This window comes from Nelumbo lutea, chromosome 2 (assembly GCF_056320005.1).
Source record: "Nelumbo lutea isolate HS-2025 chromosome 2, American lotus-T2T, whole genome shotgun sequence".
NCBI classification, from domain to species: Eukaryota; Viridiplantae; Streptophyta; class Magnoliopsida; order Proteales; family Nelumbonaceae; genus Nelumbo; species Nelumbo lutea.
Window position 1 is genome coordinate 5,559,962 of NC_142685.1, and position 13,821 is coordinate 5,573,782.

Consider the following 13,821-nt stretch of genomic DNA (forward strand, 5'->3'; position numbering starts at 1 on the left):
GATGGTTCCTCGAACCGGCAAGGCAGCGGAGCTGGAATAGTCTTGTGCGGCCCGGGCGGCACAAAATTAGAATACGCGCTACGCTTTGAGTTCGCGGCATCCAACAACGAGGCAGAGTACGAAGCATTGATAGTCGGGCTGGACCTAGCGCGAAAGGTAAAGGCAAAACACTTGGTCATCTGCAGCGATTCTCAGCTCGTGGTCAACCAAGTTACAGGCGAGTATGAAGCACGCGAGCTCTCCATGATCGCATATTTGGCCAAAGTAAAAGAAGCCCTGCTCAACTTCCAGTCACACTTCATCAGGCAAATCCCGAGGTCAGAGAACACTGAGGCCAACGCCCTGTCCCGGTTAGCCAGTACGAGTCACAACAACATGAGAACTATTTACATAGAGGACTTACCTCGGCGTAGTATTCTCGGGGGGATAGAGGAGGCCGCTCCCGTCTTGGAAGCAGAGCCGAGCTGGATCGACCCACTCGCAAGCTTCTTGATAGATGGAACCCTCCCTGCAGAATGCAATGCGGCCAAGAGGGTGCAGCGGCAGGCAGCCAAATACGTCATAATAGACGAACGGTTATACCGACGGTCCTACACGCTCCCCTACTTGCATTGCCTGCGACTTGCCGAAGCCGAGTTCGTACTCCGCGACACTCATGAAGGCCTGTGCGGCGGACACTTGGGGGGCAGAGCACTCGCCCAAAAAGCACTTCGACAAGGATACTACTGGCCAACGATGAAGGCAGAAACTGTCGAGCTCGTCAGAAAATGCGAGAAGAATCAGAAGCACGCCAATATCCACCATCAACCTGCCTCCGACCTCAAATACCTCACCAGCCCGTGGCCCTTTGCACAATCAGGCATCTTCCTCCTGGGGCCATTCCCACCAGCAACAGGTGGAAGAAAATTCCTAGTTGTTGCAGTAGATTACTTTACGAAGTGGATAGAAGCCGAACCTCTGGCAACTGTTACGGCTCGAAACATACAGAACTTCTTTTGGAAGAACGTAGTATGTCGTTTCGGGTTACCTCAGGTACTAATCTCTAACAACGGCAAACAGTTCGAGGATATCAAGTTCCAAGAGTGGTGCCAGAACATGGGGATTCGGCAAAACTTCACATCAGTCGCGCACCCGCAGGCAAACGGTCAGACGGAAGTAATGAACAGAGCCATCCTGCACGGATTGAAAGCACGCCTGGACCGAGTTAAGGGATTGTGGGCCGTAGAGCTACCAAGTGTCTTATGGGCTCACCGAACTACATAAAAAACCGCCACGGGAGAAACCCCCTTCAACCTCACCTACGGCACTGAAGCAGTGATCCCGACGGAAATCGAAGTACCAACATTGCGACTAGAAACATACGACGATCGGACGAACGGAGACGAGTTACGTACCAACCTTGACCTATTGGACGAGGTAAGGGACCTCGCGCACATCCGAACAGCGGCATACCAGTAGGTAGCTCGCTACTACAATAGCAGAGTAAAGCAACGAAGCTTCCGAGTCGGTGACCTGGTCCTTCGTAAGGTTATGGTGCCCGAACCCGGCGTGGGCAAACTTGGACCAAACTGGGAAGGACGGGACAAATCCACCACCTACCTCGCGAAACTCCCCGCACCATGGCAAGACCCTTGGCGCGAGGAGTGGAGGGCAATTGATGAAGGAAGATTTGGCCCGACCCCACTGTTACGCGACACGTGGCAGAAACAACAGCTCGGCAAAAGGGGCCAAGCCTAAGGAGGGAACAAGGGGACACCAACGGACCGAACTCCCTATGGGGGGCCCGAACTCACCCTTTGCCCAAAACCAGAGTAATCCGAACTGGCCAACCTTGTAACAGCTCGGGATACACCTCGCCGAACTGGCCAACCTTGTAACAGCTCGGGATACACCTCGCCGAACTGACCCACCTTGTAACAGCTCGGGATACACCTCACCGAACTGGCCAACCTTGTAACAGCTCGGGATACACCTCGCCGAACTGGACAACCTTGTAACAGCTCGGGATACACTTCGCCGAACTGACCCACCTTGTAACAGCTCGGGATACACCTCGCCGAACTGACCCACCTTGTAACAGCTCGGGATACACCTCGCCGAACTGGCCAACTTTGTAACAGCTCGGGATACACCTCGCCGAACTGACATGCCCTATAGATACCTCCGAGCTCAAGACTTCGCCTCGCTCAGCACTCCGCATCACCTTCTGGGCACCAAACCAAACAAGTCGTACCATGCCTGACACTGAGGAAGTCCGTGCCCGAGGGCGCCGCACCTGACTGACTTGGGATCTGACGTTTGGCAGCCGCACTCTAAATGACCACCTGCCACCGCCACTGACACCGCCATCTCCAGTTAGAGAGACGGTTAGGCAGTGACGGTTCTGTCCCAGTAGAAAGGACGACAACCGAATTGACAAGCACAAGGGTAATCATACCCAACATGACAAGGGCCTCGGGGCGAGTGCACGAAGTGATTATAAGAGCCCCCTGCCCCCAACAAACAAGGTATGCAAAAACTTTGCGCTATCTGGTATTATCTTGCTTTTGAAGGATTCTAACTTGAGCTTCGAAGCCGTTACATCGGGTTCTCCCCGGAGCTTCCTCATCTCCTCCGTTTCAGGTTCCTGCTACCCCATTCAGAAACAATATCGCAGACAGCTAAGACCGGCCGGGTCGCGCTCCATCAATAATTCAAAACTAAAAAATAATAATATACCAAATAACTGTGAAAAAGAGGTGGCTTGAACATTTACTGTGAAAAAGAGGAAGTATGTACTGCCATGATGGAGCGAAATAAAACTCGGTATCATGCATCTGATTGCTTTGTACAAGTTGCAGGCATTCATTCAACAGCCAAGAGTATGAGCTCCATCTGGTTCATATTTGACAGGATCTTAAACTTTTAATGGTCATCGTTTTGAAAACTGGACCAGACCAGACCGGACGGTTGAATATGGCAATACACATTTATTATCAACTCAAAATACAATAACAACTCAATGTTATGTACCAAACACCCCCTATAAGAGCAAAAATGAACTCGGATGTAAGAGAGGGTTTTCTAATTAACACACACAAATCACAATCATTAGATATCTTTGTTTCATGCATCATGTTATACAAATATTTGCTTTAGTAACACTTATTTGGAATGAGAATTTAAGTTAGTATCTGGCCCAGTTAAGTAGTGTTTGTCATTGTGGGCATTAGCGGGCCCTCCGTAATTAATACGTTTTCACTATTTTAACAATTTGAAAATAGTGGAAACTTGTTTTTCGTTGTCTGTTTTCATTTTCAGGAATGGGTCCCATGTATTATTACATCGTAGATTCGGAATAGATGAGCAAAATAAATAAATAAAAGAGAAGCTCCACTCATCCACTGGACCACTGAGATTAAATGTTTCCAGATTTTGAAAACATTGCTGTTCGGTAAGACTGAAAACACTGCTCCTAGCAGCAACAGTTTCCGAAATTTTAAAATCAACTATCTCAAATGGCAAATGAAGACAGCCATAAAATAGTTAAGCCCCTGTTTGAGAATGCTTAAGCACTTATTGGAAGAGGCACTTATTTTAAGCCGGGACCACACCGATAAGGCGATATAAGTATTTATATGTATTTGAGAAATAAGTCTCAATAATTGCTTTTTCAGGAAATAAGCTCATTTTGAATTAGCTCAAAATTTTGACTTTTTATCAAGGACACCAGGGGAATGCAGTAGAATTAGCTTTATTCAAACATGAATAAACCTGTTTGATTGGTTTATCCGATGCTAACCAAACTCCCGTTTGATCTGCAGTTGGAATCGAAATCGAAATGTTTTATTCCTATAGTATGTTTGATTCAGATAAGAATCGAAATGGAAATTGGATTTTAAATTCGCCCAACCAAACAGTTGGAATTATAATGGCCCGATTCCAGATCCCTATTCCCGCGGACCAAATGGCAGTTTTATGTACTATTATCAATCTAAATCTATTAATACATCGTCTTTCTTTCCAAAAGACCAAGGCTTTGAATCTCTGCGTCCTGAACCCAACTTCTACTGGTCATTATAAAATTAAAACACCTAGATATCAGCTTTACAGTTCAATGGATGGCCCAGGGCTCTTGAGTCTTGAGTGGGCTGTGGGCCACCGGCCCACATCCAGAGGATCATTCAACAATGGCCAAGGAAAAGAGCAACAAGTTATTACTATTCTTTATTAATTAAACAAGGAAATTTCACCGAGTTACAAAAGAGCTGCTTTGGTTCCTGGCCTCTCTCTCTCTCCCCACTACCAAAATTAAGCAAGATTATAGAGAGAAAGAATTCTGTCTCTTACACTCTTCTACTAGAAACTACACACAGCAACTGAATGAGAATGAGTAATCAGTAATGTCTTCTCTTCTCCCCATTGAATTCTGAAGGTGCTCTCTGGCATGTTCTAGAGCAGCAAGAACATCGCCAACACTGACGTTAATGATATGTGAATCAGAGCTGACGACGTACTCACTGGAATTAATGCTAGTTTATCATCGACGATATCCGTAAATTGTCTGTCCAGCTCCTTGAAACATACAGGAAACTGCTTTGAAATTTTTAGGACAGGCAAGGAAAAGACGAAGGCAGTAATTGGAATTCCCTTTGACGTCTACAGCTTGCATTCAGGCACCTGTCATCGTCTGTCACCAACTCTATTGAACTTATGGTTTCAATCTTGCTGCGTTGTCCTGGGGAAGGATCTCTACTGCTGTTGTTGTTGCAAGAATGAGCAATTTCTGCTGAATTCGAAATCCCTCCATGACCCAGCTTGGCAACTTTGTCTTCTGAAATATCATCACTTCTGGGACCTTCTGGAGTTGATGATGGATATTTGGCATTCCTTGTTTCTTCTTCTTCTTCTATGCAGCCACATTTTATGGGGTCAGGATCCTTGCGTCCAGATGAGGTTGTAGATGAACTACGCGAATCTTCACTATTTTCTGATGAACTTGACCAGTCTAGAACATGCGGAAGTTTCAGAGATTCGAGCTTTTTGGTAAGTAGTTTCAGCTTTCTTTCGGCTCTGTTCCTAGATCTGATCTCTGCTCTTATTCGCCTCTCTAGTTCTATCAGCTGACGCATCCAAGACCAAGAGTTTGAAAATGATGAGGAAATTTAAAAAAAAACATAGATAGATGAACAAAATCTAGCAATCACAAGAATCTACAACCACACCCATTACAGAATAAAGTTATCAACATCTAAGTGACTGAAAGAGTAACAGACCTTGTTCCCCATTAGCTCTGCTTCTTCTCTTGCCACCCTTGAGGCTACCCTCTCGGCAAGCAATCTTCCCCTTAAACACTCTATAGTCTTCAAACCATTGTCCCCTTTCATCATCTTTTCTCTGAAAAAGAACCCACAAAAGCTGGTGTGAAGACATCAAAATTCCAGAAGAACAAAAAAAAGAAAAAAGAAATCAAACATCATGAACCGCACCTCCATATTCCGTCTGCACTACCAGCAGTCAGCATTTTCTTGCCTTGGTGTCCTTGTTCCTCGTGTCTCCTCATCAGAACCAAGTCGGACTGCATCTTGAACCTGCTCCAGAACCAACAGTCAGGCTACCATAATTGCAGCAATGAACATTTTTAGCAACTGAAACACTTTTCCCCACCACTAAAATTGCTTTATTTTCCCCCAAAATCAGAGCTTCTTCAGTGTGAGTGAGAGAAAGTTACTAATGGGAACTGTGAATTAGGTTTCAGCTTTAAAAAGAGGAACACTAACGCCTAGAGCGTCTTTGAGAAATCCAACGCCTCGATTTGGCCTCATTACCTTATCGGACAGATTAAATACAGAGACAGTATCACAGTACTCCTCTCTGTGGTGTGGCCTGTAGCAACTTTCCTTTACCCAACTATATGCACTGTTCTCAGAATTATCACCTAATCCGATGATCACAGCCATTAGATCTTTCCTAAATTAAATATCTTGATCAGTTCAAATTTTAGGCTGTAGCAGCCTACAGCATAGGTGGTACTGTACCACGCGTAGGATAGTTTTGATTGCTCACAAACAGAGGCTGGGCTTCACGTGATCCAAGATCAGCGTTTTGATCATCTCTTGATGATTGGACTGAGCACTTTTGATCTTGATCCTCGATTCAAGGGTCCAGATTGTTGGGTATGGGGCATCAATTATGACTTATGAGTAGTGTCGCACATGCAAATACAATTGAAGCAAATTTGAAATTTCAGTTTTTTCTGATGCCAAAGAGCTCGTTGATAAACATAAATTTATGCGAACATTTTCCGTATAATACAAAGATATTTTGACCTTGTAAGGTTTCGGTTCATAAGTATAGGCAGGAATCATCTGATGTTGTAAATATTCTTTTTGCTTAGGAAATTAAAAAAGAAAGAGGGGGGATCGAGGGACCTTTTAGTCTTTTAATATTCTCCCGTCCTGATCTTCGGATCGGTTCAAAACTTCAAATTCAAGAACTGGAAAGCCCGGCATATTTATTTTTTTCTTAAAAAGTAAAAAAGCTTTTAAAAATTCAAGACAAAAATGGATGGTCCAGTGAGTGTGTCCTTCGTGCCTGTTGTTCGCACGTGATTGTCCTCATTTGATTTTTTATTTGAAATTTTATGTATTTATGAGTTATGGCTGGCACGTGTATCTCTGATCGGTCATATGTCCATTTTCCGTAGAGGAGAGGGGATACACGTGGGAAAATCTATAATGCCGAAAAACTTAAAAGCAAGGTGTCCGTTGGCAAAATTTTTTTTGAAAGATGTGATGTATATAAAGATGTTAGCATTCCACAAATTATTTGGTTGGAGGTAGGGGTGATTACAGTTTGGTTAACTGAACCGTCGGGCTTTTTTTGGAACTGAATCGATATTACTGGTTTTTGGAAAATTGGTAATCAGAATTGAATTGAAGCCAATTGATTGATTGGCTCGATTAATTGTAAGTTCAGTTCATTGGTTTTTTATTTTATAATATATTATAAAAATATATAAAACATTATATATTTTATATTGGTTCAATTAATCGGCGGTCAATTCGGTTAATTGTCGGTTTTCTATATTCGTTAACCGAAAACGAACTTGTACCTTCGGTTTTTTAAAAGGGTAACTTACAAAGACCCCCCTGTACTATGGGGTCTACGACAAAGACCCCCCTGTACTTTGTTTTGTGACAGACCCCCCTATGAGACAAAGGTCCCCTTCCGTTAGCCTTCCGTCCAAAAAGGCCGTTATCATATTTTTTTAATCCCCATATTACCCTTAAAATAACTATTCGGACAATGGAGAAAAACACTGTTCATCTTCCCCGACCTCATGATACACGAACAACAGCGGCGGTTCATGCACTCCAATCCAATTCCCCCTGTAATGGGTTGCGAGAGCACCAGTGATGTCCTTGATCCCTGTTTCTTCCTCCAACTTTTGCTTCAATTCATGCACTCCAATCCCCTTGAAAATGAACGAAGAACGTTCAATGGTGTCATCAACATTTCCATTATCATCCATAACATGGAAGTAGATTGTCCGACCATCGGGCTTTTGGTGGTGAATTTTCAAAAGAAGTCAGTATCAATTGCAGAATGTACTTAATTGAGATGGATGAAGGCAAAGTTGGTTTGGAATCAAAGGTATCATCACAGGATGACTGAGGAATCAATATGGATTTTGACGACATCAACATCCCATAAGATCCAGTCTTGAGTTGCAGTTCTGTAAGGGATGTTGTGAGTGATGGAATTCCTCCAAGGAGGAACACCGCCATTTGCACGAAAGAAGTTGCCTTAGCAAGTCCCGAGCTTAAACTGAAACCCTTCCCTAATGGGATCCCACTCGATGGAGGAATCCAACTTTCTGGGTGTAGTCTGAAGAACCTTCTTCCCTGTCATCCCAAGAAGGAAAGCCTCATTAGAGGTAGTGAGACATCTATCATAGCAGCTCTTGAGACGAACATAGTTCCCCCCTTCAACGAACTCAACATCCCACTTGGCGTTCCAAGATGAACCATTGCGGTCTTGGGATATCGATTCCTCGTCTTCCTCGACGAATAGGTACTTCTCGTGGTGGCTTTGAAAATGAACAGCCTTGGCTTTGTGGAAAATTTCCATTGCTCCGCTCTGATACCAACAGAAAAAAGGAATTATTAGAATAGAGTGTGGGTGAGATCCTAGATATGATGATGATGAATAAGAGAGAGAGAGAGAGAGGGAGAGGGAGAGGGGGAGAGAGAGAGAGAGGGAAATAACATAAAATAAATTCAAACTTTTCAAGTTCTATCCTGGTCTCTTCTATTCCAGAATCAAACTAACCATTTCAAGACTGCAACACAGAAGAGGCATACCAAATGGGATCAAAGAAAGAGCAAAGATACACTCCTCAAAATAGGATAGACAGAAATAATAAGAATAAAAAATAACAATATATATAAAATATGTATCTAGGCTTCGTCACTTGAACCGAATCAATCAGTGAATAGGTTAAATAGGTTTTAAGAGAAAAAAAGGCAAAAAAAGAAAATAGAAAAAAATAGTGGGGTATTTTGGTAATTTAACGCATTCCATCATCTGACCTAACGGTCAAGGGGGTCTTTGTCTCACGGTCATAGTACAGGGGGTCTTTGTCGCAAAACAAAGTATGGGGGGGTCTTTGTCATAGACCCCGTAATATAGGGGATCTTTGTAATTTACCCTTTAAAAAAAATGAACCGACCAGTTTGGTTAACCAACTTTTCAATTTGGTTTCGGTCAGTTCAGTTTTTTGGTTTTTTTTGCTAACCCCTAGTCGGAGGCGTGCCATTCCATGCAAAGACAATATGAAAAAAGTTGAAAAAAAAAACTCACATCTTTTAGGGGTGGAACCTTTTGATTGCTAAATCTTCCTCCAATCAAACGGGAAAATACGAAAATACAAATTGCCAGACTTCTAAACAACCGACAATTTGTAAAATAGACACACCAAACGGGGCCCCAATTAATTAGTATAAACAATCAGATAGGTTCTCATCAAAATTCATGGGTTTTGAACTAGTCAATTGGGCCAGGTTGATGTGCTGGATCAACAGCATGAAATAGAGTGGTTGATCCTAGAGAAGATCACCTCCATATTGGGATAATCATGGTCCAGCCCAGGCCGAGTTAGGCTTAATTCTAGTATATATAGGCCTATAATTAGGGGTGAGCATTATTCGGTTAAAACTGAAATACCGAAATGAAAATTTCGGTTTCAGTTTTTTCGCTTTTGGGGTAATTTGGTTTGGTTAATTTGGTTTTTAGGAAGTTTGGATTTCAGTTTTGATTTTCAAATTTAGAAATTCATTTAACTAAAAATTTGAATTATGGCTGGCACGTGTATCTCTGATTGGTCACATGTCCATTTTCGGTAGAGGAGATGGGATACATGTGGGAAAATCTATAATGCCCGAAAAACTTAAAACCAAGGTGTCATTTGGCAAAATCTTTTTTGAAAGATGTGACGACCAAAACACATAATGGGCTTTTATATAAAGATCTTAGCATTCCACAAATTGTTTGGTTGGAGGTAGGGGTGCTCACGATTTGGTTAACTGAACCGTGGGTTTTTTTTTTTTTTTTGAACTGAACCGGTACTACTTGTTTTTGAAAAATCGGTAACCGGAACCGAATTGAAGCCAATTGGTTGATTGGTTCGATTAACCGCGGTTCAGTTCATTGGTTTTTTTATTTTACAATATATTATAAAAAATATATAAAACATTATTTATTTTATATTGGTTTGATTAGTCGGCGGTTGATTCGGTTAACCGTCGATTTTCTATATTGGTTAACCGAAACCGAACCTGTACCTTCGGTTTTTTAAAAGGGTAAATTACAAAGACCCCCCTGTACTTTGTTTTGCGACAAAGACCCCCCTTGTACTATGATCGTGAGACAAAGGCCCCCTTCTGTTAGCCTTCCGTCCAAAAAAGGCCATTATAATGTTTTTTTAATCCCCATATTACCCTTTTAATAACTATTCGGACAATGGAGAAAAACACTGTTCATCTTCCCTGACCTCACGATACACAAACAGCAGCGACGGTTCATGCACTCCAATCCAATTCCCCTTGTAATGAGTTGCAAAAGCACACGGTGATGTCCTCGATCCTTGTTTCTTCCTCCAATTTTTGCTTCAATTCATGCACTCCAATCCCCTTGAAAATGAACAAAGAACCTTCAATGGTGTCGTCAACATTTCCATTCTCATCCATAACATGGAAGTAGATTGTCCGACCATCAGGCTTTTGGTGGTGAATTTTCAAAAGAAGTACTTGACTAAATGAAATGAAATAAACAAAAAACCACTGAAAGAAACGAAATAAACAGAAAACCACTAATAAGTCAGTATCGATTGCAGAAGGTACTAAATCTATATACTGTGCATGCTGCAAGAATCAAATAAAACGAACCTCTAATTTTGATAATTTATTGGACTTAATTGAGATCGATGAAGGCAAAGTTGGTTTGGAATCAAACGTATCATTAGACTAGGGAACAGTTTGTGCAAGATGAATGAGGGAATTGATATGGATTTCGACGACATCAACATCCCATAAGATCCAATCTTGAGTGGCAGAATTCCTCCAAAGAGGAACACCGCCATTTGCGCGCAAGAAGTTGCCATAGCGAGTCCTAAGCTTAACCTGAAACCCTTCCCTAATGAGCTCCCACTCGATGGAGGAGTCCAGCTTTCTAGGTGTAGTCTGAAAAACCTTCTTCCCGGTCATCCCAAGAAGGAAGGCCTCATTAGAGGCAGTGAGATATCTACCATAGCAACTCTTGAGACGAACATAGTTCCCCTCCTTCAACGAACTCAACACCCCACTCGGCGTTCCGAGACGAACCATTGCAGTCTTGGGATACCGATTCCTCGTCTTCCTCGGCAAACAAGTACTTCTCATGGTGGCTCCAAAAACAAACAGCCTTGGCTTTGTGGACATTGATCCACTCTGATACCAACAGAAAAAAGGAATTATTAGAATAGAGTGTGGGCGGGATCCCATATATGATGATGATGAATAAGAGAGAGAGAGGGAGAGATGGAAAGAGAGAGAGAGTGTGAAATAACATAAAAGAAATTCAAACTTTTCAAGTTCTATCCTGGTCTCTTCTATTTCTGAATCAAACCAACCATTTCAGGACTGCAACACAGAAGAGGCATACCAAATGGGATCAAAGAAAGAGCAGAGATAACTCCTCAAAATAGGATAGACATAAATGATAAGAATAAAAAATAACAATATATATAAAATCTGTATATAGGCTTTGTCGCTTGAACCAAATCAATCAATGAATAGGTTAAATAGGTTTTAAGAAAAAAAGGGCAAAAAAAGAAAATAGAAAAAATTTAGTGGGGTATTTTGGTAATTTAACGCATTCCATAATTTGACTTAACGATCAAGGGGGTCTTTGTCGCAAAATAAAGTACAGGGGGGTCTTTGTCATAGACCCCATAATATAGGGGGTCTTTGTAATTTACCTTTTTAAAAAAATGAACCGACCAGTTTAGTTAACCAATTTTTCAATTCGGTTTCGGTCAGTTCAGTTTTTTGGTTTTTTTTTACTCACCCCTAGTCAGAGGCGTGCCTTTCCGCGCAAAGACAATATGAAAAAAGTTGAAAAAAAAAGTCCAAAATGGGTTTCTCACATCTTTTAGGGGTGGAATCTTTTGATTACTAAATCTTCCTCCAATCAAACTGGAAAATACGAAAATACAAGCTGCCAGACTTCTAAACAACCGACAACTTGTAAAATAGACACACCAAATGGGCCCCAATTAATCAGTATAAACAATCAGATAGGTTCTCATCAAAATTCATGGGTTTTGAACTAGTCAATTGGGTCAGGTTTATGTGGTTGTTGGATCAACGGCATGAAATAGAGTGGTTGATCCTAGAGAAGATCACCTCCATATTGGGATAATCATGGTCCGGCCTAGGTTGAGTTAGGCTTAATTCCAGTATATATAGGCCTATAATTAGCGGTGAGCATTATTCGGTTAAAACTGAAATACCAAACCGAAAATTTTGGTTTTGGTTTTTTCGGTTTTGGGGTAATTTGGTTCGGTTATTTCAGTTTTTAGGAAGTTTGGTTTTCGGTTTCGATTTTCAAATTTAGAAATTCATTTAACTAAAAAAACTGAATTAACTAGAATTCATTATATAATATATAATATATACTATACAATATATAACATTTAATATATAATATGCTATATATTTATATATTAATATATTATATATAATGTATTATAATGAAATTCAATTTCATAATATATATTATAGGTTATAATATATAATAGTATATATATATAATTCAGTTTTAAACGAAATAACTAAAAACTGAATTGAAAATTTCAGTTCGGTTATTTCGGTTTTATTGTAATTTGGTTTCGGTTCAGCTTTCATTTTTTATATTGGTTTTAATAAATTTTGATTTATTCGGTTTAGTTTTCATTTTTTATATTGGTTTTAATAAATTTTGATTTATTCGGTTCAGTTTTTAACTGAATAAATCGAATGCTCACCCCTACCTATAATCAAGCCTTGGCCTATGTATCAAGCCATGGAAAACTAGGTGGGCTTTGGTGCAGGTTATATCCCTTACATATGTGCAAAGCCAGCAGCACATGATCACCTTAGGGTGAGTTTGGAAAGAGTACAAAGGCAATTATGTACTGTGCAAATACATAAAAAAAATTGCAAAATATAAGGTTTTAAACTCTACATATTTTCATTTGTACTCCTTCCAAACTGAGGTTCAGTTCGGAAAGAGTAAAATTGCAAATATGTACAGTGCAACTACATATAAAATAATGCAAAATATAAGATTTTGCACTCTACATATTTGCATTTGTACTCATTCCAAACTGAGCTTTAGGATTTAGGATCTATCCACATGGTGTGTGATTAGTGCAAAATGGTATCAGAAAAGTAGTAACCAATCAGGTGGTATCTATCAAAGTTTACAAAGAGGGCCTGGGAATTTTTGGACTAGGCTACAAATGGTCATCCCTAGTGACAACCTATAATTATATAATTAACTAGTCTATTTGGCCCATAGCTCTGGAGAAGAAACAGCCTTACGGCCCTTCTCTCTCATCATATCATCTATTGTCTATTATTAGGAGTCTTAGGAATGTGGAAGATAGAAAGCTCTGATCCAATGAATGATAGCAATGTTTTAAAAAATGACTCAGAACCAGAACTATTTTGGCCTCTAGTTTTTGGGTCAATGGTTTGATTGTCTAGTTCGAATGGATAGCCCATTCTGACAGTAAAATCAAATAATTAAAAACAAAAGGCAAAAAAACCGTTGAACATGTTGAATTGGTCAACAGTTCAACCGCTTAAGTCAATGAATCATTAACCGATTCAACAATTTTTGGCCATGAACCGGATTTAGAATAAAATGGAACTGATTATTTGAACAATTCCCAGGCTGAATGGTGTGAATGTTTGGATCAACTACGGTTCAAAAACCATGGATGATAGTTGTGAATCAAATCTAATGGTATTTTTATGTTGATGATGTGAAGTATAGAACCATTTGACTCCAATGCTCAAACCATCATTACATAGAAAGAAAACTAGGTAGTGATCATCAAATACCAACTTTCAAAATAAACACACACTTGGCTTCCAGTGCAATCAAAGCCAATGGAAAGGGGGAAAGGGATATATCCTATTCCATTTGAATTTTAGGGGCTGTTTGGTTTCAGCTGAAATGAATGAATTGAATGACTTTTACTAAATAATATAGCATTTAAGGACACAGTAGTCAAATCCAACTCCAGCTTAAGCC

General features: G+C 40.6%; 2 protein-coding genes across 4 annotated transcripts; both read right to left on the reverse strand.

The window, feature by feature from the left end:
• Nucleotides 1-4,183: 4,183 nt before the first annotated feature.
• LOC148868258 (uncharacterized) lies at nucleotides 4,184-5,927 on the reverse strand. 3 transcript variants are annotated; one of them, XM_088969032.1, is made up of 4 exons: nucleotides 5,808-5,927; nucleotides 5,469-5,570; nucleotides 5,256-5,376; nucleotides 4,184-5,102 (listed from the first exon to the last, which is right to left on the reverse strand). In XM_088969032.1, exons 2-4 carry the CDS (start codon nucleotides 5,561-5,563, stop codon nucleotides 4,587-4,589), a joined length of 732 nt encoding a protein of 243 aa, XP_088825158.1. In that variant the 5' UTR covers nucleotides 5,564-5,570; nucleotides 5,808-5,927; the 3' UTR covers nucleotides 4,184-4,586. The 3 variants fall into 3 exon arrangements, with proteins under 3 accessions (XP_088825158.1, XP_088825157.1, XP_088825159.1); XM_088969031.1 differs by having other exon boundaries at nucleotides 5,647-5,874; XM_088969033.1 differs by having other exon boundaries at nucleotides 5,711-5,867.
• Nucleotides 5,928-7,276: 1,349 nt separating this feature from the next.
• On the reverse strand, nucleotides 7,277-10,865 carry LOC148868259 (uncharacterized). Its single transcript, XM_088968534.1, has 4 exons — nucleotides 10,515-10,865; nucleotides 10,110-10,322; nucleotides 7,879-8,121; nucleotides 7,277-7,543 (listed from the first exon to the last, which is right to left on the reverse strand). The coding sequence occupies exons 1-4, from the start codon at nucleotides 10,863-10,865 to the stop codon at nucleotides 7,277-7,279; spliced, it is 1,074 nt and encodes a 357-aa protein (XP_088824660.1).
• Nucleotides 10,866-13,821: the final 2,956 nt, after the last annotated feature.

What these genes read in the sequence shown, in the direction of transcription:
- LOC148868258 (XM_088969032.1), bottom strand. Translation starts at nt 5,563, where the DNA reads ATGCAGTCCGACTTGGTTCTGATGAGGAGACACGAGGAACAAGGACAC. An exon ending in AGTGCAGACGGAATATGGAG is followed by an intron (nt 5,377 to 5,468) that starts GTGCGGTTCATG and finishes GTTCTTTTTCAG; the next exon opens with AGAAAAGATGATGAAAGGGG. An exon ending in CAGAGCTAATGGGGAACAAG is followed by an intron (nt 5,103 to 5,255) that starts GTCTGTTACTCT and finishes TGGATGCGTCAG; the next exon opens with CTGATAGAACTAGAGAGGCG.
- LOC148868259 (XM_088968534.1), bottom strand. Translation starts at nt 10,865, where the DNA reads ATGGTTCGTCTCGGAACGCCGAGTGGGGTGTTGAGTTCGTTGAAGGAG. An exon ending in CAAGGATCGAGGACATCACC is followed by an intron (nt 8,122 to 10,109) that starts GTGTGCTTTTGC and finishes TGTTGGTATCAG; the next exon opens with AGCGGAGCAATGGAAATTTT. An exon ending in TTGGGATGACAGGGAAGAAG is followed by an intron (nt 7,544 to 7,878) that starts GTTCTTCAGACT and finishes CACCACCAAAAG; the next exon opens with CCCGATGGTCGGACAATCTA.